Source organism: Triturus cristatus, chromosome 4_2 (assembly GCF_964204655.1).
Source record: "Triturus cristatus chromosome 4_2, aTriCri1.1, whole genome shotgun sequence".
Classification (NCBI taxonomy): domain Eukaryota; kingdom Metazoa; phylum Chordata; class Amphibia; order Caudata; family Salamandridae; genus Triturus; species Triturus cristatus.
Genome location: NC_140586.1, coordinates 128,777,664 through 128,805,247, shown reverse-complemented (window position 1 = coordinate 128,805,247; position 27,584 = coordinate 128,777,664). Strand labels below are relative to the sequence as shown.

Sequence of the window (27,584 nt, the reverse complement as noted above, 5' to 3'; positions counted from 1 at the left end):
TCGGGGTCTTTTCTGAACTTTTATTCTGCATCGCGGTCCAGCCAAGAAATAGTCCAGATGCTGCAGATGCAGGATGCTGAATATGTCGAGGATGCTGAAGAGATGCGGTGAATGTTCCTGGGTCCTCCATGGTATCCACGAGCATCAAGGTTCGTGCCTGGCTTCAGGTCTCAATCTCCCACGCTGCAGCAGAGCAGTCCAGTGCAGGTTCACATGCCACTGGTTAACTGGTCTCCCGTTTACAGCTTTTGCAATGGTTGCTTAGAGGTAAGCAAGTCTTTTTTTCCGGGGACCAGGATCCACTTCAAGCTAGGTCCAATGGACTTAAGGACATCCCGGGAAGATCAGGATTCTAGTCTCCCAGTCGGCACTCCGGCATCTACCACCAGTCAGGCATTCGTGGGCAGCAGAGCTCTCGAGGAGTGCAGAGTTCCTTAACTTTTGGTGGTCCTGAAACTTAACAGGAAGCTAGGCTACTACTCCTTGGAGTCACTTTTTTCGCCTTGGCACAAGTGGAGTTTTCCACAACTGGGCGCAGTAGGTACAGTCCAGTCTTAGGTGCAGCATCTCTTAGCTGGGTCTAGGGAGCAGAAGGGCAACCCTTTTTCTGTCTTCTCTCCAGTCCAGTGGTGATCTGAGGACTGTGCGTCTGGGATGCCACTTATATGCCATCATTTTGTTTATCAGAGGGAAAACTCAATAGCAAAATGAGCAATAGTTCCTACAAGTCAACCCTTCTCGCTTTACTCCACTTCCTAGGAGTTTGGCCACCAAACAGTCCAAGCGTTCCCTTCTCTACCCAAATCCAAGATGGTACAAGCCTTCTTTCTCTATACTTAGTACAATAAAACATTGTCCGCATAGGAGTCTTCCCAGTCGTGTTTCATCAAAGACCGCACACCAGGGCATCTCTACGGATCCAACTCGCTACTGGTTCCATGGTGATTGCAAAGAGTAGCGGGGATAGGGGGCAGCCCTGCCTCGTCCCAGTCTCCAATGCAAAGCTTGCAGAGATGGTATTGTTAACCTTAACACGAGCCGTAGGGTCAGTGTATAATAGCCGGACCCAGGCTAAAAAAAGAGGAGACAAAGCCCAGTCTGTCCAGAAGCGCCATAAGGTAGAGCCACTCCAGCGAGTTAAACGCTTTGGCCGTGTCTCGTGCCACAAGGGTCGCCAGCTCCGTAGGCGGTATTCCCAGGCTAAACAGCAGATGAGGCATCTGAGATTATGTCTGGTGGACCTATAAGGCATAAATCCCAATTGGTTAGGGGCTAGGACGGTGTGTGTCACTGGCAACAAGTCATTCACCAGGACCTTCATCAGTACCTTGGTGTTGATATGGAGTACAGAGAACGGCTGGTAGGAGGAGCACAACTCCGGGGGCTTTGCATGTTTATGGATCAAAACTATGTCTGCTTGGCAAAGATCTGTGGGCAATATCATTGGTTTCTCGATTGCGTAGGCATAAGTGTCTCTAATAAAAACATGACTGTGGTTTTTCCTCCTCAAGAGGCACCCCATACGTGTCTGCGGCCTTCCTTACCACTTGATTATACATGCCAATGTCATCTGGAGGTGAAGGCCTGGAAAGATATGTCTTCACAGCATCCTCCGGTGATTCGGCGTCGAGATCTTGCCATTGGAGGTCTTGCTTCTCCGATATCGCCGATTCCGCATATGTTTGGTCATCTTCGTTGACGTCATCCCCGAAGAAGAATGATTCCGGTTCTTGTTCTTCTTCTTCCTCGACTGGCTCAGGGGTTGTCGGTGGAATTATGCCCTCGACGACTGTCTCCCCTGTTGTATCATTTGTTTTCGATGGAATCTTGAAATGCTTCAAGCTTTCGTCGAAGTCTCTCTTACGTTGCAGTATATTTGCCATTTCGGCTTCGAGCCTTATCCTCTTCCTTTCTATCTCGGTCGCGTGTGTTTCGGCATCGAGATCATCTGCCTTTCGTTTTTCGGCGTCTTCGCCCTTTCGAGGACCTTTGCCATTTCGGAGTCCTTATCGAAGGATCCTACGGTATGTTTTGGCTTGGGTGCTGTCGCGGTCGTCAACATTTTCGGCGTTGGGGCTCCCTTAGTTAGTTTTGAGCCTGTTTTTCGGGACTCTTCAGGTTTTTTCAGGGTCGACGACTCCCTTACCTATTTCGAAGTCTTCTTTTTGACATCCACAATCAAAATATCTCTTTCCTCGTCGCCCTCTGGTCCTTCGGCGACATTATCTTCCTCTTCACTGGAGAGGCTCAGGTCTCGCAACGAAGGCGGTGGTCCTTGGCCCTGCATGTTGTGATTGGCACGTCGCTGTCTTTCTCTCACTCTCAATGTCTTCGGGGTGAAGACCGCGCAGGCGTTGCATTCGGCGCTCTGATGATCCAGCGGCAGGCACAGATTACAGACTGGGTGCTGATCCTTCTTTGCGTACTTGTGGTGAGAGTTCTGGCAAAATTTGAACGGTGTCTTGTCCATTACCGCGTCCAGGGAGCATCCTGCATGTGCATTCTTCGATAGTCGAAGATCTCAATTTTCGACTCCTCGTTGATCTCTTGTTGCTCTGGGCTTCCTTCTTTATTTCTTCGATTCTTCTCTCCAATCTTGAGAGCTTCTCCGTAACGATCTAGACACCCAACAGCGGGAAAAAAGAATCTGAAAATGGCTACCAAAGGTGGGAGCTTCCGGAGGAAGCCCGTCGTCACAGAAGGACACCAAATGATACTAAGTCGTTGAAGCCCACCAACCACGACAAACAAAATACTACAATTCCGGACCCAACCACTAGATGGCGGAATGATGCCCAGCATAGTGAATCCCGAAAGATTCACACTGCAAACTATGTCTGCTTGGCAAAGATCTGTGGGCAATATCCTTTGTGAGAACGCTTACATGTACACCATGTGGAGTAGTTTTGCCACCAGCCACTCCACACAGCAAGACATTTCTACTGGGAATCTGTTAGGGACTGACCACTCCCCCCCCCCCCGCCCCTCCCACCTTTAACTGCATCAGTGCTTCTGCTATTTCCCTTTCCTACAGGTACCCATCGAGGGACATTGGTGCTCCTGCATCTAGTCACACAAGTTGGAATATCCCAGAGGAAATCGCCCAATTCTCCAGATTGGCTGCTATCCCACCCCTGGGTATAGGGAGTTGTCAGTTTGTCCACGAAGGCCTGCGCTATCTCAAGGGCAGTGTCTGCACACAATAGTCCTCCCTTGCGGACTCAATATGGGTCGCTAACTCCCTGTCTGGGTGTAGTACGTATTGGGCCTCCCAGTCTAACAGTTGTTGTTCTTTCTCCCTGCAGTGATCGGTATTGACCCACTGTTAGGGCTATCAGTCAGCCTTGCAGCATTGTTTCATAGGCCTCCCACACTGAGATGCCCGATAGTACTGAGCCCTTCTTATCCTTGAAATCGGTCTCCGTGGCCTCCTGGACATAGGGTTTGGAGGAGTGCAAGTATCAAGGGGTCCAGGCACCATCCTCGGCCCTCAAGCCTTACACTTGGTCAACCTGTCTAATTCTTTCCTCAAGAACCAGATTCAGGCCTCCTTCCACCACCAGAAGTGCCTCAAGGATTGATGTAAACCATCTTGACATTTTGTCTAGACCATGGGATTGAAGTCCCAAATACAATTTCTTCTCCAACCATGTGCCCCTTGTAGCCAAACAGCAAACCTGGGGGAACTACTCATGTCTTCGACACATGGTAGAGAAGGGATTTATGGGCCAGGATACATGTGCCCCGGGAGCCCCTTGTAGATCCAGTGTGAGATAATAATGCTCATCTGCCTTTTCCCAGGAAGCCACAACTGTTGCCCAACAAGTGGGTTTCTTGTAGCAGAACAATGTCCTATGCATGCCACACCATATATTTCATTACCATCCCCCATTTGAGCTTATCGCCCATACCATTTACTTTCCAGGATAAAAAAGTGAGGTCGGAACCTCCTGTGCTACGTATGTGACGTGTATCCGGTGTGTGTGTGCCCATTGATGCTACATATTAACTCTTGGTATGGTTGTGACCCCCAGTCCGAGATGTAAGCCTCCCTGTACCACCCAAACTAGTCCCCCAAACTTCCCTTCAACTTCCTAACCCACCCAGTTTCCTTATGTGGTGAGAAATGAACCTCAACCCCTAAATGCTCAAGGTACCAATCGACAACCCTCCAACATGTCATACAAAACTCTGCCGATTCTTGCATTTCTGCAGTGCTGCCTAGCGCCGCTAGGGCGTTCTGCCCAACAGTTTGTTCGCCTTTATTTTCAGTGAGCCCAGCAATCTCAGGCTCCAGCCATCAGTCGCCCCATGGATGGCGCAGACTGGATCAAACGCTCACTCAATTTCGTCTGCTGCCATGGGAGTCACCATGGGATGGAATCGCACCCAATCTCCACCATCGGAAGCCTTGCAGTGTCTTGAGTTTTGGGAAGTCATCGCTAGGGCGGACCACTTGTTGTTGGTAGACCATGGTTTTCCCTCCTGTACCTCCTGCACCACCCTCAAGCACTTCTTCAGTGCCTGGTCCTTTGTTGGGGTCCCTCTGCCTTGACTCCTGTTTGTGGGTCGGGATCTCTACTCTTGCCCCTAGGCTGAAGGCAGGGTCCGCCGATTCGGGCATTGGGTAGCTCTTACGCTCCAAACTGTCCCAAACTTCCGAGGCCAAATCAAAGGACGCCTCCCCCTCCACCGTGATGCATAGTTTTGCAGGGAAAAGAAGAGCATACATCAGGTTTAGGCTTCTTAGGTGCCGTTTCACTTTTAGGAATGTTTCCCTTTGTCACTGAACTGATGCAATGTAGTCTGGGAGGATATTGCTATGGACCTCTTGCACATGGCTCCTGCAGAATTAATTTGGTCCGGTTCCCTAACATTAAGCAGTCTGGCTATGATTGGTCTGGAAGGTGGGGTGGGGGGGGGGGGGGGGGGGGTCAATGGCGGTGGCCAACCCGGGACACTGTGGGCCAGCTACACAGGATACAAGTTGGAGGCATTACCGATTAACTCTTATTTTAGCAGCCATTTCTGCACAAACGGGTCCATGCTGGGGCACTGAGCATGCTCATGGACTCCAATGATGCAGACATTATTCCACCTGGTGCGGCCCCCTCCATCGTCCACCCGGGCCATCTGTTTCCTTATTTCTGACTGGATCTGTTGAATCTGTGTGGAGTGATCTTTGACCAAAGGAGCCATTTCGGTTATGGAGCATTCCGCCTCTCCTACTTTTGCTACTATCTTACAGTGGTCCCCCCCGCAAGAGGCCCACACCCTGAGCCACAGTTTCCTTCGTGTTGCAGGTAGCCACTAGGATTCCATTGGTGTGTTCTTCGAGTGGCGACCACCTGGCTTCACGCCCTCATTCAGCTTCTGGCCTGCCCCCTATAACAACTTGGGCTGCTTAGGGTGCATCATTGCTCCTGGTCGCTGTTTATTTACCCCCATCAACCAGGTCTTCACTGTTCAGTGACATGCTGGCAGGATTTTCCACCACTCCAGGACGGTATGTGACAGCCCCCAGCCTGTGCCCAGGGAAGTGTTAGGGGACGGCGACTAAAGATCATAGGCTTCCAGCGCACCATCGTCGGGCAGGCCAGGTCTCGGCTGCCGGGGGCAACCGGCTATGTATCTCCATATCTGATCAGGCTGCAGGGCAATCCCTGCCTAGGGTCATCTTGTGCGTCGCCGGTGGTAGGGGCATGTCCCCCAGTATCTGTCTGGGTGCATCGCCTATGCCAGTCTTCCACTACAGCCTCCCCAGGGGCCTTCAGAGCTCAAGACAAATACCCTAGTGTGCCCTCTACTTTAGGCAGGCTCTTCTCCCCCACCACTTCATTCTAGTTGCACTGCCATCAGGGCCCTCCAAGCCATTCGCAGAGCTGCTAGGATTGCCAGTTTTTGTGGGTTCCAGTGCCCCATCACTACAGTTATAGCCATGCCTCACCATCCCCCGATACTCGGATGCACTTAAAATGGGCAGACTTCCGGGGGGTGGGGGAGGGAGGGGCTTATCGAGGCAATCGCCCTCTTGTCACCCACACCATGCTAGTCAAATTAAAAGGCCACAGTTTGCTGGGTCCCGAGAAGTATGCCTTGCTTCTGCTGTGCATCTACTTTCTCGATGACACCATGTCTGTGGTCCAGCTCATGAGGACCTAGGGGGCTGCCACACCTTTCCTCAGTCGCTCCCCACTTTCGGCCACCGCCCAGGACAGGCCTCAATTGTTCGCAGGAGAGGCCTCTCTTTCCTGCTGCGCTGCCACAGACCCAGCAGCGTCTCAGTGTCGGGAGGGCAGGCACTCCTCCCCTGCAGCTTCACTGGTCCACCAGCATCCTCTCCGACCCTACCTCCTTGGGGCCAGCTCCTCGCTGCTGCGTCTCTGCACAGCTGTGTCACCGACATCGTCTCTAGGGCCTCCACAGCTTTCATGGCCCTCCCACCTCGACCGGAGGGGTGGGAGGTGAGGGGGGGGGGGGTAGGACAGCCCCCAGGTGTCCGCCCACCACAGCCCGGCACTTTCCGGATGCCGGGGATGTCGGTTCAGATGGAACCACTGCAGGATTTTCAGGGCTTTCTGGCCCGGCGACACAGAGCTCAGCAAGAGGTGACCACCACCACAGCACTCCAGGCCTCACGCTGCCAGCCTGCCCGATTCCTTGAATATTAAAAATTAAGGATTTAACCTGGCAAGAGGGTTTTTAATGCCATGACAAGTTGGCAGTTTTAACGCCGTCCAACAAAGCTCCAGTGGCAGGCCTAGAGTCACTTTTTCACTGAAGCGGTGGCACAATTAAGTGCTGCAGTCCACTTGTGACTTTTAACTTACCAGCCCTGTGTAACTCTTGTACCACATACTAGGAACTTAAAGTAAAGTGCACTACAGAGTCGAAAAAAAAGCAGCATCAGTCCAAAAACTTAAGGGGTGGAGGGGGGGTAGTTGTTCAGGGGATGACCATAAGAAAACCAACAAGCATTTGCAATGCAATAGGTCTCGCATTTATAAGAGTTTGAGCTGTTGGCATTGTAAAATTACAATGCCTTTTATTTATGTTTTGGTTTTAAAACAAATAAAAAAGGCATTGACATTTACAATGTCAGTAGGATAAACTCGCATAAAAGCAGTGTGTGGAGTGCAGCAGTGTGCGGCGTGCAGCAGTGTGAGGCGTGCAGCAGTGTGAGGCGTGCAGCAGTGTTTCGTGTAGCAGTGTGAGGCGTGCAGCAGTTTACGGTGTGCAGCAGTGTGTGCTGTGCAGCAGGGTGTGGCGTGCAGCAGTGTTTTGTGTAGCATTGTGCGGCGTGCAGCAGTGTGCGGCGTGCAGCAGTGTGCGGCGTGCAGCAGTGTGCGGCGTGCAGCAGTGTGCGGCGTGCAGCAGTGTGCGGCGTGCAGCATGCAGCAGTGAGTAATGCAGCAGTGTGCAGCAGTGTGTGGCGTGCAGCAGTGTGCGGCGGTCAGCAGTGTGTGCCGTGCAGCAGTATTTCGTGTAGCATTGTGCGGCGTGCAGCATTGTGCGGCGTGCAGCATTGTGCGGCGTGCAGCATTGTGCGGCGTGCAGCAGTGTGCGGCGTGCAGCAGTGTGCGGCGTGCAGCAGTGTGCGGCGTGCAGCAGTGTGCAGCAGTGTGTGGCGTGCAGCAGTTTTTCGTGCAGCAGTGTGCGGCGTGCAGCAGTGTGAGGCGTGCAGCAGTGTGCGGCGTGCAGCAGTGTGCGGCGTGCAGCAGTGTGCGGCGTGCAGCAGTGTGAGGCGTGCAGCAGTGTGAGGCGTGCAGCAGTGTTTCGTGTAGCAGTGTGAGGCGTGCAGCAGTGTGAGGCGTGCAGCAGTGTGTAATGCAGCAGTGTGCGCAGCAGTGTGCGCAGCAGTGTGCGCAGCAGTGTGTGGCGTGCAGCAGTGTGCGGCGTGCAGCAGTGTGCGGCGTGCAGCAGTGTGCGGCGTGCAGCAGTGTGCGGCGTGCAGCAGTGTGCGGCGTGCAGCAGTGTGAGGCGTGCAGCAGTGTGAGGCGTGCAGCAGTGTGAGGCGTGCAGCAGTGTGAGGCGTGCAGCAGTGTGCGGCGTGCAGCAGTGTGCGGCGTGCAGCAGTGTGCGGCGTGCAGCAGTGTGCGGCGTGCAGCAGTGTGAGGCGTGTAGCAGTGTGCGGCATGCAGCAGTGTGAGGCGTGTAGCAGTGTGCGGCGTGCAGCAGTGTGAGGCGTGCAGCAGTGTGAGGCGTGCAGCAGTGTGAGGCGTGCAGCAGTGTGCGGCGTGCAACAGTGTGCGGCGTGCAGCAGTGTGTGGCGTGCAGCAGTGTGTGGCGTGCAGCAGTGTGTGGCGTGCAGCGGCATGCAGCAGTGTGCGGCGTGCAGCAGTGTGCGGCGTGCAGCAGTGTGCGGCGTGCAGCAGTGTGCGGCGTGCAGCAGTGTGAGGCGTGCAGCAGTGTGAGGCGTGCAGCAGTGTGAGGCGTGCAGCAGTGTGTAATGCAGCAGTGTGTAATGCAGCAGTGTGTGGCGTGCGGTAGTGTGCGGAAGTGTGTGGCGTGGTTTGTAAACAACAAGAAAAGCGGACATCAAAGGAAGGGTGGGAGGGAACGAGCATACGGGGTGTGAGTTATAACGAAAGTTAATTGTTGTAAGATGGGATGCAGGAAGTGAGGCCGAGGGTGCGCTGGCGAAAGCAGTCTGCTGCTTTCAAGTCCGATGCCAGATGCCAGCTTCGCGCTTGAATGCCTCACATGCACTGGCCATAAACCGCATTCCTAAATCTCTCTGAATGCGTGAGGCGGCGCACGCGCAGGAAGTAGCTGGTGGCAAATGGAATGCGCGTGGTTGTGCGCGTAACCGCCACCCGATCCGCCTGGGAAGCCTTTGGGAGCATTTTCGGAAGCCCCTACACAAGTCTCGCTGAGCAATCGCTTACGCGATAGCCAGGCGAGACCTAAAAAGGAGGTCCTTTTTCTCTTCTAAACTCTAAGTGCTAAAGCCAACCACTCCAGAAAAGGCGCATTCCTAATGTGGTACAGAGGGGTTTGAAAAGAAAATTTCGTAGATGGGTTTGTCTAGCATAAAATCTCACCAGGAGGTTCAACCCTTTTGCCGATTTCTTTTCCTTGTGGGTTATTGAGAATAGTTACTCATTTATAATACCCATTTTGCACCAGGGAATCTTTAAAACAGCAGAACAATCCATCCTATCTACTAGCGGAAACCCAGAACACTATATTGACAGCTTGGCATTTATGAGTCCATACATGAGGCTTCACTGTAGCATCATGAAAATTATCTGTTTTTTTAGTTACCATTTCTATGGCCCATGGAGACAGTGTGCATCAGGACCTTTCCGCTCTCTAACCCTTCACCATTTTCTATTGAAACGGAGTAAATAACAAAACCTCCCTCTCTTCATCCCTTTGTAGTGAGAGTGTCTTACTTACCGCAAATCAGACAATTTAGCTGCTGGCAGATTTTCACAATCCTGATACACAAATGGATGCCTCCTCTTCCCATGTAAGGTATGGAGCAATGTATCTACGTTCATGTCAGCAGGATAAAAGACTAGTACATGTTTTCTCGACTGTGGCTTGATTTGGGCATGGGCTCTACTTCGAAACAGTCATGCTTTGACACCAATTAGCCAATGAAGTGTTGCCAGGCAAGTCAAAAGCTAATTCCACCCTAGACGAAGCTGCTGCTGCAGCTTGGATGAGAAACGCACGTTGTAATGAAATCTATAAGGCAGCTACATACACACCCATTCTTCCTTTCATGAAGCACTGTTATTGAGAAAAAGATGCCATAGTATCATAGCAACATAGTAAGGCAGACAGGTCAGAGGAAATTATTTGATTAGCTATCTTATACGGTTAGTTCCCGCCATTTTTACCATCCTGAGTCTTGAAGCCATGGCTGGTTTGGTACATGCTTTTTATTCTCTTCAACTATTCATAATGATTAAAAAAGGCCCTATGTTTCAAACTAGTCGTGCTTCGTGGGAATCTTCATTGAGGTCATAAACACTACACCACCACTCTGACTTCAGCTTTGTATGTTAAAATGATAGGTCATACGAGATCCATAGGAGCATGTCAAAATGAACAGTGTGTGAAGTGCCTCTCAGTACAAGGCATGGGGTGATATGGAAGCAGCAGGGTTCTTAAAAGCAGGAGTGTGTGTTCAGCTTTCCTCAGAGTTCTGCCTATGTGGCCACACTTTCCCTTCATTTCTGCATGTTATCCCTAAGCAAACATGTTAGCAAGCATGTTGCAATGTAGTTTAATGTACTTTTTCTAAACCAGGAAATGAAAACAATTCAGAAAATGTAGCTTTGTTTAGACTGCTATTTATATTAACCTGCATTTAAAAATGGCAGTTGTCCACTATTTAAATTTAGGTTTATATTATAGAAATGTTCTGGGATCACTACAGGCAGGCAGGAAGGAAGGAAGGAATATTCTACCTACGACTTTCAGAAAAAGTCTATAATACAGTACTAGCTTAAGAGGAGCTTATTAATGATCATTGGTCTAACCTTGCGTGTGCAAATGTATTGAAAACCGTAAGAATTTTTGGAGGGCTGTTAAAGACATGAAATCCGTGGGAATTATATCCTCACCGATTAGTTGTAATATCTCCAGTGAATCTTGGGAGGCTCGCTTTGGCAATATTTATGCTGTTCCGGTGTCTAACGAGCCCAAAAAATATTATGCATACACCACGGGGCTTCAGATTGAACTATCGGAGGTTGAAGAAGCTATAACTCAAAGTCTGGGGGGTAAAGCCCCCGGCCCAGATGGTCTGCCGATCGATCTCATCAAAAGCAAGCCCGATTTTTGGGCACCACTTCTTACAAACGTTTTTAACAATCTTACTAACTCATCTATTCCTGACACATGGTCCTATAATAGTACCATAGTCCCAATTTTCAAGAAGGGGGACCGGTCAAAACAGAGTTGCTACAGGCCAATCTCACTGATCGACAACACTCTGAAAATTCTGGGCAGGGTGATATTCAACAGGATTAATTCATGGGTTGCGGAACGTCAGGTTTTGCATCCATCCCAGCTGGGGTTTAGGAGTAAGGTTGGTACGGTGGAACAATGCCTTAACCTCCATTTGATTATTAGCAAATATAATATTGCTAAGAAAACACCAGTGTACCTGGCATTCATGGATCTTACGTCAGCCTTTGACTTTGTAAATAGATCATGGCTGTGGCAAACTCATTTAAATCTTGGTCTGGAAGACTCACTAGTCTCCTTCTTGGCTTATTTGCACAGAGACCTAAAAAGCTAGGGTGCGCATCGGCAGGAATGGTGAAACATCTAAGGCTATTGAAATTGGAAGGGGAGTCAGACAGGGCTGTGTTTTGGTCCCCCTTTTATTTATTTTATATATTAACGACCTGACCAAATCTCTTCTGATCTCAACCGAAGACGTCCCAAACATCAGTGGCAATAAGATTCCTGCTTTGTTATACGCTGATGATGCAGTGTTAATGGGGCGCACTCCCAAAGCCTTACGTGCCCTGGTCCATGGTTTTGTGGAGTTTATGGCAACTTTGGACTTATGCACCAATTTTAATAAATCGTTTTTAATGTCGTGTGGGTCCAAGAAATATTCCAATCTTTCAATCGTTATAAATTCCAATCAACTGTTAAGCACTCGCACCTTCCTGTATCTTGGCCTGGTATTCGCATCCAACGGACTATGGAATGACCATGTAGTTCACTGTAAAAAGAAGTTTATTAACTTATTAATACAATTCTTAGGCTACCCAAGCCAAAAAATATAGAGGTAGTGTCTCCTATTATTAAAATTTACAGACTACAATGCACACCAACCGCCACATATGGGGCAGAGGTATGGGGGAACACCATTAGCACACCTATTCAGTGTGAAGAAAATAGGTTTTGCCGTAATATTTTGGGTGCCCCATTCTTTTCCTCTACGTACGCTAGTCATAGCGAACTTCATCTATCTTACATAGAGGATTTTAGTAAGGCTCGCCCGACATTGTTCTGGCTAAGAATCTGGAAGAATTCGGCCGCCCAACTGACTAGGGATATAATTCTGGATTGTTTAAAATGTGACAAAGAGATGGACATACTGTGGCTGGCAGGAGTTCACAAAAGTTTAAATAGCTTGAATCTGGAACATTTATTTTTAAATCCTCTAGATCATAGCTCAACCAGTATTAAAACCTTGGAAAAATCACTTTACGCTTCTTATAAAGAAACAAGATTAGTTATTGACCGTAACAAATCCTCGGTCGCTAGATATATGCAAATTGAGCATGCGGCCCCAGTCATGCCCAAATACCTTCTTAAACCAGTTGGTTGCTGGGAAAGGGGTTTATTTTTCAGGTTAAGGACAGACACAATGAAATCTCTGTTGTCATTCCCTACTGGTTTTTCTGCCAACCTTGATCTTTCCTTATGTCCATGTAATACTACTCAAAAACATTCAATGTTGCACTTCCTATTCTTTTGTTCCTATTACCTACCCCTCACCAAAAACTTTCTGATCCCGTATTTTAAAAAACGAGGTGTTACTGACTACAAGGCAGCCTACGGGATGGTGCTAGCTATTAACGATGATGAATTATGTTTTCGAGTTGGATCCTTTTTAAAAATGACGGTGCGTATTCGTAATACTATGTACCCAGATTAATTTTTATCATTTGAAGTGTTTGAAATATTTGTACCTCTTTTTTGCATCATATTTTTAGTTGTACTTTTATGGATATGTTGTTTTTATCCGAATACAGTTCATATTGATTGATTGATTGAGTACTAGCTTAATTCTGGTTGAAATAATCAAGTGACAATCTTTCATGCCTCTGAAGCCCTATGTTAAACCCGTTAATGCCAGTATCTGATCTGCACTTAGTGGAGAATTTCTCCTAAGTTCCCACACATCAGACCTGGTTACACTTTGCAGAAGTCAATAAACAGAAGAAAAAAGCACAGGAACACTGAACAAACCATTCAAGGCTGTGCCTCAGTACATGTACCTAATTTTCTGTATTGTCAACTTGGCATAAAAAGCACCACATTTATAAAACAAATCAAAATGACTATTTCAGGACAAAGGAAGCAAGTCATTCTCAATTTCATAAAAAGATAGTTGCACAAAGAAAAGCAAAGAATACATTCTTGGCTTATTGCACAATGACAATTATAAAAGTGGGCATTCATTTAAAAGGTAGAGTATTATTTTTGTGTACTAACGTCTTTTTGAGATTAGGCTGGTAATAGTTCAAGTCAATTTATTTTAATTGCATAAATAGTTCTACAAAGTGCATCTTCAGCACAAGCTCACTTATGGGCATCTGTGTTAACTCCTTTAACCAAGGTACCAGTAAGAAATGAATAGCACTTTTAAAGTAGTTATATGTGGATAAGCAGGTCAAATTGCCAAGACTTACCCTTCTCCAAGGGAGAAACTGCTGTGCGTACTGTTAAAGCCAGGTGAGGGTGCATTATTGACATAGGTTATTTCTGGCCACGGAGAGCACTAAAAAGGAAAATAAGCTATAACACCCGCAAATCATACATGCCTAACTACAGAAGAGCTGCAGAAATAACACAGCAGTATGCTACTTACTTTTTAATCTGCAACAATAGTAATAATGCTCTCAACTAGAGTCATTGGTCACAATAATTTTTTTTCAGGCATGTGGGAAAATGTACCAGCTATTGAAAAGAAACAAATTCCCTACATTTTACCAGAACTGCACCGAATACCAACTTTTGAGTGTCTCTGATATTATGTTAAGGAGTGGAGAACAGATTTGAAACGTGTAAATAGATAGTTGTAGGATTTCCAGAAGAAATGTAGAAAGGCAGATTGCCACAATGTGCCATGAACAGCTCTAATAAATCACATTTTCCATCCCAAGTGAAACTTCAGCCTTCTATAAAAAACAATTTGCTTCACAGTATTCCAATTGAGATAATGCTGAACTACAGAGACAAAGTACATAAGGGATGTTATATTGTACGTATGTTCTTCCTTACATTCCATTGTACTCAAAGCCTCATACTTTGCAATGAGCAAAAGATTCTAAGATACATTATTAGGCATGGGAAGTGTGATTTACAAATAATAGTATTCGTGGTGCTTCTACAGGAACACAATCAACCCATGGCATAGCCTTAAAAATGAGACTAGTTCTTCATAAGGGTGTTTCCTTCTCAGTCTAATCTTTGCCCAGAGAGTGACAGCAGAGGACATTAGCAGATGATTCAAGACAGGTTGAATGTGAACACATTAACTCTACTCTACACTTAATGAGTAAGTGGATCCATCAATAAAGTTGTTCCTCAAAAATACGTGCACATTACTGTGAGGTAAATGGGGATTTGGACGCAAACCTGAAACTTATAAGGCACATCTTTGGTGCAGACAGCACACTGATGCTTTAAACTGGGATATCCCAGACAGTCCACTTTATTTTTATTTGAAGGGAGTAGTGAAATAACCAATTTCTCTGACTTACAAGTGCAAGCCTTAAAGGGATGCGCACACCTTCTCATGAGCCACATCTTAATTTATGAAGGTTAAGCAGCAGAATATTGGGGCCACATACAAGAGTCTTTGGAAGACAATGAAAGAGTCTGCAAATGGCCAAAAAGCACTTAAAGTGTCTAACCTACCAGTAGGGCCCTTCCATGGGAGCATGACAAGGTGTTGTGCATTATCATTTCTACCACACTCCTGGACTGGTTCACGTAAGGGTGTAGGGTAAACATAAGACAGTTGTGTGTGTGGAGCAGTAAGAGCAGATAAATAGTTGGAATTGAGCAAGAGAAGGAATAGTGCCCAGAAGGGTCCTTAGGGTGATGTATTTAATCTATATTTCAATAAAGTACGTTTGGAAGAATTTCTTGGGAGTCTCTGCAGCTTAATTACAAGAACTGATAACTAACAAAACATGGGTAAAGAAAGCCAAAAGGTAGAGGAAAAACTTTAAGAATGAAAGCATATTTTCTTCTGAAACAGCATAGAACTCAAACGCTTCTCCACACACTGCTTCTATTTAACAGTAAAGAAAGCACTCTGAGAACACAAGGCTCCATAATCCACACCCAGATTGATGAATACAGGTCCAATTTTCTAAGCAGAGCATCATCTGCCAAAAATGTCTCTTTTAAAACATTTAGCTAATCTAGTCAATGGCTGATTCTTAGCGAAGAAGAACTTGAAGGCTAGGAATCAATTAACTCAGAGCAAAAATTAGCTAAACATATATGTTTCAAAGACTGCTACTAAATAGTAATTTGAACAAATGAAAGGTTCAACTTGTGCTTTTCCTTCTTTTGATGCCATTTCGACTCATTACATTCTGGAGCCATTCTTAACCACAATGACATTAGCAGACTAACACAAATAAACCCCAGCATAAGCGCTTGATGCCTTTTAAGGCTTTAAGCACAAGCTTTTACATAGAGCAGTCACATATCTCCCATGCAGGCGTGGCGCATACAAATGAATGGACACATTACAAAAAATTCACTGTCAACAATGCTTTTCACACCTAAATGACCGCAGAATAAGTATTTCAAATACTTTCCTTTTTTTCCTTCACGTCCGTGGCACTAGGTCACGACGTGGCACAGTAAGAGCGTTGAGGCATTGATTTTACTTTAGTGGAAAACTAAAGGATCTTGTGCAAAAATTATGCCTGGGGTTTGCACAGAATGTAGTTTCTACGAGTTTTGACTTCTTTAGGCACCACAAAGATTGCTACACCTTATAATGGCATTCAAGACATCAAACCGGTCGTTTAACTATACAGTGCTCTTGGCCAGCATTTAAATGATTTTAACTTTGACACTGCCTAGACTGAAAATACATAGAGGTGCTTCTAGAATTCATGTCTCCTCTCGTTTACGTACTGCTCTGTTCAACTATGTTGAAATTGGTTACTGGTACTAAAACTACACTATACAACTGAAGCAATGTGTCCTGAATGGGTGTGTGCTTGCAGAGCTGGAGGGCCCTCTGATCAACTTTTAGTACTATCATTTAATATGCAAATAACCACCATCCAGATGCACTGGGTGCAAATTTGAAGAATACCCTTGGAAGAAATTCATGGCCTTCAGTGAGCAAGCCATAAAAACAAACAAACAGAACCACATGCTGGCTACATGTTCTATTTCTATGCTGCCAACAAAAACCCAGCACTCAAACACTGAAGCTATGTTAATTGACGACAGTCAGCAGTAACCTGCCATTACTGACCCTATGAAATAACAATGTAAAGCACTTATATTTTTAACACTCTAAAACCACAAACGACGGACATGCCAGTATTTATAATGGTGTCATAGCTGGATATTTGGCAAGACACTTTCACCACACTACCACATCTACAAAATGCCAAGTAACAGGACCTGGTGTCCTAACGGCCCTCAATTGCTCTAGAAAAAGAGCCTACTTGATCATTTTTAAGCATGGCCACATGTCGAGACAGCCATTTAAAAATGTCCTACATCTCTCATTCATTAACAAGCCAAGATAGCATGCTACCTCAGTGAGTATGGTGGTCTCATACGAAGGCTGATATTTCTCCTTCTCCAATGGCGTTCGCTTCTCCATTTTTTCACGATCGGTCTTCTGCTTTCGGTCTGCTCCTTTGGGCTGCAAAAAATGCAGTTATGTTTGAGAAGCACCGTTATAAAAACGTATTACTAACTACTTTAGAGGTTCTTCAGGCAGTCAAAACAACTTTATTTGAAAATCAAACATTCATAAAAGGACATTATAATACAGACATGATTAAAACATTTAAAAGAAGAAGAAAAAGCACAGAATTTTGACACTACACATCTGATTTTAAAAAAAATGCACCCACCCTAAAACAAACATCCTTGTTTGTAGATAATGTAATTCAACTATATACTTGGTGATTTTGTGTCTCCGTAAAAGGCCCAAATTAACTGTCTAGCATGACCTATATATAAACCGCCAAAGAAATAAAATGCACTAAGGATTGATCAGAGGCTTTGTCACAAGGACAAACACAGATACTAGACCTACTATATTGTCTTGGAGGGAAGCACAAAAGATCTAAATATAAATAATAAAGCCTTCTCCCATTGACAAACAGGTTTTAATAGCTGCAGTAGTTTGTAAAGAGCTGCCCTGAGGGTTTGTGGAGTTCCAATTCTTCCCTTGTTAAAAGCCTTCTTACCAGAAACACTTCTTTAATGTGTAATTTGTCCTCTTTACATAGTAAGAACGGATTCTCTAAAAGTGAAATACGCCCAACCCTTATAAGCAATGCTTATCATAAACTAACTAGGACAATTTCATCCTGTGATACAAACAAGTTAGACAATCACAAAGGTATTGAGCCCAAATTAACCAAATCCTCCATGCATGGGAGGGGGGACTGAAAGAAGACATCTATAAAATTGTTTCACTTCTGCCTCTAAAGCAGTGCTATTAGCATAAGTACATTTCCCTGCCCTATATGTCAACATAGGTACACACTGAGGTTTGCAGATCTCTAATAATGGTGTGATTGGTTTGCTAGTCAAGCATCAAGATAGGTTAAAAAAGAGCACCTTTGGCTTGGATAAACTTTAGGCAGCGGTAGGAAATGTTGGCTACCTATATCTCAGTTGAACCAAAGATCAACCCGAGATAAGTGAAGTTAATAACTCTTTCCAATCTATCTTTAGCGGTCGTAAGCGTGCTTATAAACAAACATTTGGGGCCACAAGCCATTGTGTGCGATTTAGAAAAGTTAGTTGCTAAGTCCAGGTCAGTCATTAACTGCGCAAAAGGCTTTTGGGTGCGGGCCAGTGAAACCGCGTCATCCGTGCACACGAGGACAGGAGTGAGGTTGCATTGATCAAGGGTACATCAAAGCTAGCAGTGGTCAAGTGCAAATTAAGTTGTTATGATACAAGATAAATCAAAGGGGTGCGAGGACATATCCCAATACCATTGTAATACAAAGGTATTGGATAGTTCCCCTCTGGGGCAATATCTCACCCTAGCTGAAAGATCTTCATGAAGCACTGCTAGAAAGTGAACCAAAGTAGCATCTAATCCTAAACCACACAAAAAGTTGCCACAGTCTCACACAGTCAACATTATCAAATGGGCAGGTTAAATCCATAATGGCTAGGCACAGTGGACAGCACTTGGTGATGGTTTATTTGCCAACTAAAAGACAGAGATTTACACACTGCTCCACTGTAGCCAGCCATTCCCTAAAACCATATTGGCACATGCTAAGGATGTTGCTATCCTGTGCCCACGTCTGCCTCCTTTTAAAAATTATCCTCCCTAAAATGTTAAGTATAAATCAATAAGAGAGATAGGTCTATAACATTTGGTTTCTGTTCTATTTCCATTTTTATATATCAGTCATATAACTGATGTCGCCCAAGTGTGGGCTACATGTGTTTCAAGAAAGCAGATAAAAACATTGATCAAGAGAGAAGTCCACAAATCCATATTAGATTTCATTAGGTCCATAAGCACTGCATCTGGACCAGCGTATTTAATGGAGGGACTCTGGAGAATAGCTGCAGTTATTTCCATTATATTGAGCTTGCATTAGAGTAACTACCAAACAACTAAAATCAACAGGGATATGGCTTGTTGTGAACAGACAAATACCCGCAAAATGAGCAGCCCACTGATCTCCATCAATGTGACGCTTGCTCTAATGGAACTTACTGTGAGACAGAATGTCTCAGAATTTGTTCATGCTCGTTGCTCATTTCAATTGTGCCCGATTATCGATATTGATATCAGCCGTCCTTCTTTTTAAAGCTAATTGGCAAAGCTTGCTGGAACAGAAACCTCTTTCGAATCCCTAAGATTAGTTGATAACACCTTCCATAGGCAGTTGTTTGCAAAAGAGCAGGCTAAGTAAGACACTGTAGGGTAGAATCATTGCACTTACACACAGGCTTTAATAAAGCAAATATATTATTATTAACTACTTCTGTAAAAATGTGGTGACTTGTTACCTTTTTCCGCCTTGGATAAGCGGATCCAAAATTGATTACAATTGGTCTTTATCAAGGTGGCAAGTAACAAACTAGGGTTAGGAAGGTTCCATGAAAGCAAAAGTTCATTATGATAAGACTGGGGACAAACACATTTCCTGGATGGCTGGTGAGAAATTATTAGAGACAGTCAATTGATTTCAATCCCCAAAATTAGCATCCAAGGTATGCACTCCAATTGAAATAACTGGACTATGTGGAGTCCCAGATGTATATACTCTATAGTGTGTGTGCACAGCCTCTTCCATGGAACGAGGGCATCCTATAATCACCACTATTCTAAATTTCAAGAATGTTAATCAAAACTTAGGCAAAGATGTAGCTTCCAAGCTCTTTAGCCCTACAGTCTAAATTGCTCATTGTTGGGAAAGCTGTAGACATTTTTTCCTATTGGCCAATGCTAAGAGTACACAAAGAACTCTTCATCAAAGTCCCCGCAGAGAATTATTTTAAACACCTGCAGGTCTGATCTATTGTTGAACTTCAAGAAGTCTACAATGCTTAAAATATACATTAAAAGGATAACCAAAATCATGGTTATAAAAGTCAATTAAATAAAAGTGGAAGTTCCAAGAACAGTTCACTAAAATAATTTTTATCTATGCAGAATTTGTCTCTACAACAGTTTGACAGGTGAATTTAATCAAACTAGCGAGCCCGCATTCAGCCAGCCTGGAATTAGAGGGAGAGGCTGGGATGGAATAACAAATAAATGCGTTGCATAACAAGGGAGCTAATGTCCATGTTTCCTGGAATAAAATAATATAATTAATAACCAGGGATAACCAAACAGACTAGGATATTTTGGAATGGATCTTGCCTGCATTGTTAATGGAACACAGAATTTATTTGGCTGTATCAACTTTGCCCAATCGTATGCACACGGAGTAAGTCAAAGTTTCCCCATTTAAGGAACGTTTAATAGATGGTAGTGTAAGGGAATCTCCACGTAAAGAATCATTGATAAATGGCTGTATGAGTCAATCGACTGCGGCTACATTTTGAAGGGCTTCATACCCATTATGCAAAGGCAGGTCATATCCTAGTAGGGCGAGCTGGCAATCATTCAATTTGGGCGGCTTGGCTTTTGCGGTGTGCAAGGGAGTTTTAAAAAAAATGCCATGTTTCTATCAAATCAGTTGGAAAAGGCTAACGAGATATGTACATAAGCAGGATTTCTAAGATTTACAATACAATCACCATTTATACTTTTATCTGGAGGGGCCCACTCTATCCATGCTTCTAGCCATGAGGATCTGATTTCTGTCAGACTTTAAATCCCCTATTCTGAAATAACCAATGCAAAGCTTTGTGTATCAGTTGTTCTTCTTCCCTCCCCCTCCCTGACATCCCCAGTCACGTTTAAGTGGGGAAACATCTGCCAAAACAAAACCATGGAGAATTGCTGAGAGGCAAATTCAAGATGTCCAGCTTTCGAGCTTTCTCTGCTTTCTGGTGTGGTGTCCATTAGGGATCACGAATATATGGCCTGACCATTGATTTAGGGACAGGTCTTAAAGTCCTAATAGCCTTATCAATTGAGTCCAAAGCTTACTATTTGTGCAATCGGCAATAGCTTAATCCGTTCATAAATGGGCTTTAAGCAATACTATGCCAAAAAGCAAGTTCAACAGTGAGGCAGTAGATAAGGTGCCGGGGGGCTGAGAAAGTTCCCTCATCAGTGTGCTATTCAGTAGGACAGTTGACAACTGCAATTCTATATGGCCTAAAGGCTAAAAAAGTGGCAATAGTTGGGCACTTAGCAACATACTAAAACTGTTACAGCACTCCTCCCAGAAGGCTGATTCAGCACTAGTTTGTGTGAGTGGAGGCTCACAAACAGTCACACTTTTATTGACCCCCACCACAACCCATGTTCGCATTTTTAGGTTGAGCTTAAGCGTACGGCCTCTTGTATACTTTAGAATACATCTCTGCGGGCGTAAAGCCATCTCCCTGGTTCTTATTGGTTTGTTTTTATGTCCTATAAAAATCTGGTTGCTAGTGGTCAGTCTTGCCTCTTTGTCCCTCCTTTTTCCTCCCAGGAGCAGGGACTAAGTATAATATCATTACACTTTGTTGTTTTTATCTGTTCGTGGAGGAACGATTTCATTATTTCTTCACCTCGAGTCACATTATGGGTGCTCAGGCCCATAGCTGCTTTTATTTTATTGCAGCATTTGTCCCTTCCATTTTCTCCCATGTGGCTGACATTCTTTTGTATTCATCCCGAAGGCAGCCCTGAGGCTTGGCTTGGAATGGAGGGCAATTAATTAATGTGGTTTTAACTTTGACCCCTTTAATTTTTTGATAGCGGCCATAGCCGCAAAATACAAGCTGCTGCGCACAGGAAGGACGGGGGCAATGGGTCACGCCTGCGGCTGAAAAACAACACATAAAAAGAAACCAGGGAGTGCCGTATGTAAGGCCGATGCAGCCATTCTATCCCCCATTGTTAATTTCCCCCTTTGCCCTGTTGCCTTTAGCCCCTCCCTTCCCATCCTGTCTGCTTCCACCCCACTCCTGTTTTACAGAATCTGCGTGGTGACACCTGTGATTCCAGGTATACTCTAAACAAAACCCCATATGCCATCTCTGCCCTAACACCCTAAACTTGTATTTACTGGGTACAATCTCCAGCGGCCCGACCGACTGTTGCGTTTTACTGTTCTTTGTGTTAGGCTCGAAGACACAACTGTATTTAGTCAACCTTTTGTCATGCCCCTCCTTACGAGCTACCTGTTGAACCGGAGGTGTGCGACAGGCATGCTGCAGGAAAACAAGCATGGTGGCACCAGGCAGCAAGAGGTGAGAAAGTACAGGAACGGGCAGATGTGTGACGCAAGGTCCATGAGGAAATAAGTAATTGTAGCAAGGGAGAAGAAAGTTACATAGTTATATCAATATGGCTAGATGTTACGTCATTAATACTCATTGCACAGCCGCTGAACAACACTTTCTCGTTTGACCCTCTGTTGGTCACTGGTAAGGACAGCTGTCTGGAGCATTAGAAAAGGAAACACCTCTGCAGGCTGTAGAGACTTCGTAGCCGGACCATCACCAAGGAAAAGTTAGATGAAGTCAGAAACTTTATCCCACTTTTGTGAATGAAGTACAAAGTTTCCCAACTTTGCAAGCAAATGTATCATTTGGTACACCCCTGCTGTGTACCATTGTCACCAACTCCTGATGTCACTCCTTTCTGTCACCCAGTTCACGCCTCACACTGCTCTGTCATTTCTCCCTTTCAGTCATTAAGCTCTCTCGTTCGCGACCACCCCCCTCCCCGCCCTGTCCTCCCCTTTCCTGTATCAATAACTTCATTCTTTGTGGAGCTCTTTACACTTCACATGTGTCTATATTAACTGCCTCTTGATACCTTCTTTCCAGTCGCTGTACTCTCCTCTTTATTTTTTACGGTCTATCCACTCCACTGATCTACACCCCCCATTCAATCGTCATTAAAATAAAAGTCATAGACCCACGCAATACCACTAATCAGAGCCACTTTAAAGCATTTGCTCAACTGTTCCTTTGGACCAAAAACTTAAAACATAAGTAACTGAGCAGTTGGCATTATGTATTGAGGGTACTAAATCTATGCTAAATATGTAAATACATTTTTCTGACAGTTTCACATTGAGACTGGTGTGATTTTACAAAGGACAGCTCTGAACTGCTGGTGGAACGAAGTCTGGCTGTGAACTGCTGGTGGAAAGAAGTCTGTGCCAGCCTGGGTCAGATTCAATGTAGTTATCTTTAGCTTGGCTTCCTGCCAAAAAACCATGATCCATAGGCAAGCATAAAACCAAAACCTACAGACGACTACATGAGACACTGAGTTTCACACCAATGGTTTCCAGATCTCAAGACGCAGGTAGGGTCAGGGGGGTGAGAATAGGTAGAATTATGTTTAGGTTAAGGGCTACGGGCTCAAAGCCAGGTCTTGATGAAATCATGACATTTTTAATGGCCACATAGCACCACTGACACTGGGTTACTGTTTGAGTAATAACTACAATACTGCCGTAGCGCGATAAAATGTGCACACATGCTACCTTAGCCATACAAAAGAAAGCCTTTCAAAATGCTTCCAAAACACACTCGTCATTAAAGGCTTTCTTCTCCTTTATCCTATCATTTCCGCCCAGCCCTGGCTTGGTGAGACTGCTCTTCTTGGCTATTGTTTGCAGTGTGGCTTTTACCTCCAAGCCAGTCGAGCCCCCGTACACTGCATTTTCTTATCACCACTTGAAGGCTAGGGGGCGGAAGACTCAGATCTTCTTCCAAGGCCTGGTGCCAGCCATAAATCTCATGCAGCGCATCCCTGGTGCCCAGAAATGCTGCAGGTTAGCTGCGTGGTTTTCAAGACGCACCGCATGATGCAGAGATACACTTTTTTATTCAATGTATTAATTTCTTAATATAGCACAGTAAACCCAAGTGCAGCTCCAGCAGAGTTACCAGGCGGCCCGGATTTTTGACAATTCAGAATAGGACGTTGCCAGTTTCAATATGCATGTTCATATGTAACACTTCATGCCCACTTATGCCGTTACTAGGAGCTGTAATTAACAGGTGATACTATTGCCCAATTTACTGGTACTCACTTTACAGACTGACCGACTGCTCAGTTGGCCTTTTTCCGCATGCTGACTTGTGACAGCCAACCAGTACACGTCAGCAGCAATTGTCTGGTTACATTTCCAAACAGGCAGCGAAGTAGCAAACGGTCGAACATGACAACCCTAACAAAAACGTATTGACCTTTGAGCTTTGATCTGATGGGTGAGGAGGAGCGGGGTAGTAGTGGTGGCAGAGTGCACGCTCTAGTCCATGAATCACTTTGTTGTTCCCATTGCAAAATAAGATCAGGACAATTGCGTGCATTTACATATGTTTGCACTCAGTAGGACAGAGCACAACTGATGACTAAGGTTCCAATTCAATGTAAAATGCTTCTCAATTCATGATGCTCGCCTTGCTTGCAAGGGGCCCTGCCAAGCGTAATCTCTGGAGCATTTGAAGGGCCAGTCCATTTACCCACCCCACTGTCTTTCCAAAACCCACTTCCGTCGTCCATCTGTTTCCCATGCAGGTGTAGAATATGCAAATATAGATATGTACCTAATGGGTATTAAAGATAGGTAAATGTAAATGTAGTGCATTTATATAGCGCTCCGCACCCCCCCGAAAGGGTCTCTCAGGCGCTGTGCACATACCGCGGTGGAACGCTTCCTGGCCTTTCCCTGTGAAGTGCCCACTCCTGGGCACCCCCAAGGTGAAGCCAGGCATCCTAGCGCTTTTGGGGCCGTTGTGGAGATTAAGCAAGCTATTGCCCAGAGTTGCAGAGTGGGAGCCATGATTGGAATAGGCACCGAGGCGAGAATTATCGGGTCCGGGGAAATTGAGCCCAAGACCCGCCGAGGCGGGAATTGAACCCTGGTCCGGGCCAGACCTCTGCATCAGGGTCTGCCGCTCTAACCATTGAGCCACACTTCTCCATAGGTGACATGCATGCACTAGATCTGCTAGATAACATACATTTAAATACACGCATCAACAATGTAACTAAACACAGTCATACACAAGCAGGCATGCACAAAAGCACAGACGTTGAGTCTTGTTTCGTGCATTCTGGAGCCAGCACTACAACTTTTTCGGATGCTGCTGTATGCTGAAGTTGGCATATCTTGACGATAGCGTATCTTGACTACGCCTTATTTTGACGTCAGAATATCTTGACATCAGTATATATTGGTGTATACACATCCTGATTATGGCCATCTATTTTGCAGCTCTCACCCCTATCTATCCACCATGCCACACAATTCCACTACACAAATCAACCACACACAATTCCACAACTAACAATTCCAATACAACCTAGATAATTCTACTCCACACTACATCCATCTACTCCACGCAAACCAAAACACATCGGTAAAAGACGTTATCATTCACAATGCCAATAGATCTAACTCTTGCAAATGTGAGACCCATTACCATTGACAATGCTTGTTTATGTTTAACTGCAAAAAGAACAATTGATGGACAGAATACAAAACATGTCATACATTCACCCCAGTACAGAGATCTGGGCCTAATTCCATCTTTTTTTGCTCAATATGCCATTCCAGTTTGGACCCAGCCATATGCAAACCAGTCTTGACCCTGCACCCAATGGGAACAGTCCTGCCCGAACTCCCTGGCCAGGTCCTCCCTGGACTGGAAACAAGCATCCTAGGGCCAGTTTCGGGGTTTCACCCCTCATCCGCCAGGATAGCTTGACTCCGGTGGCATGGAGAGCACTGGACCCACGTCTGGGCATACCCGTCCCACTCGGGGTAACAAATGCATAAAAAACAATTGATGGACAGAATGCAGAACAATGTCATACATTCACCCCAGTACAGAGATCTGGGCCTAAATCCATCGTTTTTTCGCTAGCCATTCCAGTTTGGACCCAGCCATATGCAAATCATACTTGATCCTGCACCAAATGGGAACAGTCCAGCCTTAACTGCCAAAGATGCTTGTTTTCGGTCAAGGGAGGACCTGGCTTAGCAGTTCGGTCTGGTCTGTTCCCATGAGGCACAGGGTCAAAACTGATTTACATATGGCTGGGTCCAAACTGGGGTGGCGTAGTGGGCAAAAGAACAATGGATTTAACCCAGATCTCTTGACTGGGGGAGAATGTTTGAATCATTCAGCATTCCGTCCATCAATTGTTGCAGTTACATGTTTATGTTTAACTGGCAGGTTGGTAAGGGGTAAAATGTGCACAGGCTAAGCTCATCATCCCCTGAAACATCGGCTTCCAGGTGTGTCAAATGATTAACAAAGTCCACAGTGAAAGATATTTACTTTGAGATAACCTCTACTGCACGTTCTAAAGAACTGCCAAAAGTGGTATTTTTCAAGCCTGTTGGTGGTGGATTGATAGTACTTACTGCTTTCCTCTTGCACATTATGAAGTGAATCAGCATGCGCTAGATAGTAAGAAAGATCGTAGTTTAAAGAGGGGTGGCCCAGCTAGCCCGCTCAGTAGGAAACAGCAAGCACCTTTTAACACAATGTGTCAAGTGATGGGATGGGTTCTACTTCGCCCCCCTCCTGCACAGCAAAAGTGTCTCTAGGACTTGTATTCCCTCTAGCAACATTCACAAACAATAACTATTGCACGCTTGTTCGTAGCTCTGGGTTCTACTGCAACAGAAATCTTGTAAGTCTGTTGAGGTGTCGCTGCCAACCATATACCACACCAGACTCCTCAGATAGGCACCTTCCTGTTCAGAGGCTAGTACCAATTTCAAGATGGAAACTCAACCCTCTTTTGCTCCGGTCACAAATTCACACTCTAAAAACGATTAATAACTTCAAAGGTCCTATATACAATGCTTCATTCTTGGAGACACCGAATGGAAAATCTTTATTTACATCATAGAAATCATACAACTATCAGATCCAGTTCCAGTGTGTTAGACCTGTCAGCCCTTTGGGTGGTCCCTCCTCATCATTATTTATTTTGTCCCACTTTTGCCTCAAACCCTGGTTGAATTTTTTCCTTTTTGGGAACCACCAGACTTTTTCGTGTTGCTGCAGATTCAGGGAGCCATTTTAGCTACCCCTGAAACTTCTGTTTGAGGGCCTGGAGCACAAGATGGTGGCCACCTGTGACATCACCAGCATCCACTGGAACCTACCAGCACCTTCCAGAACATTCCAGGAGATTCCAGAACTCTGTGACAGTTGGAGACCGTTTAGAATGTTGGGAGGATAAGAGAGGCAGTTGGCAGTTGGAGCTGGCAGTTGGCACCTGACTGGTGAAGAGAGAGGAGCACAACAGTGAAGGAGGAAGGAGTGAAGCAGCAGGGGTGGAAACTTGTGCCTGGAGTGGGGTCCATAAACCCACCCTTGATACTTGTCCCTACTGATGGATCCCAGCCTATAGCCCTGTGTGGGAAGAAGACAGAAGAAACTTATCCTAAGGACCTGGACAGCAGGAACATGCCTTAGAACCAAGAAAACAGCAAGATTCTGACCTGGAGACTGGTTTCCCTGGAGTCCGGCGTCGAGTAGCCTGAAGACCTGGAGCCCGAGGTGGAGGAGCGGCGCTGACTGAAGTAGCAGACGTCGTACCCGGAGCCGCCTGAGGTCGTGAGAGGGCGCCGACGGAGGTCGTGAGGAATACCAGAGGTCGAGGAGGAAGTGAACCGAGGTCGAGCGAGCGGCGTCATCGGAGGAGTGAAGTCCGCCCTCCGGAGTCGTCGGAGACCGAGGTAGAGGAGCACCGGAGGTCGGGAGTGAGGATCGCACTCCGGAGTCGCCCGGAACCTGTGTGGAGGAGCACCGGAGGTCGGGGGTGAGGATCGCACCCCGGAGTCGCCGGAAGTCGACATCGAGGCCAGGCCGGCCGACGTCATCGGAGCCGAGAGCGCCATCGGACCGGAGCCGCCCGAAGTCGACATCGTGAAGAGACTGCCCGACGCCGTCGAATCGGAGGTCGAGATCGAACCGAGGCCACCGACATCGGACCGGAACCGCCTACCGGCGTCGTCAAAGAACTGACATTGTGC

General features: G+C 45.9%; 1 protein-coding gene across 2 annotated transcripts in view; it reads right to left on the bottom strand.

The window, feature by feature from the left end:
* The window catches only part of TFCP2 (transcription factor CP2), a 295,496-nt gene that overhangs the window by 130,609 nt on the left and 137,303 nt on the right, over window positions 1-27,584 (bottom strand). For both annotated transcript variants that reach the window (XM_085600782.1, XM_085600781.1), the window contains exons 7-8: window positions 16,505-16,615; window positions 13,395-13,483 (exon numbers count right to left, since the gene is read on the bottom strand). In XM_085600782.1, the coding sequence (XP_085456908.1) occupies window positions 13,395-13,483; window positions 16,505-16,615 (200 nt within the window). The remainder of the gene's footprint in view (window positions 1-13,394; window positions 13,484-16,504; window positions 16,616-27,584) is intronic.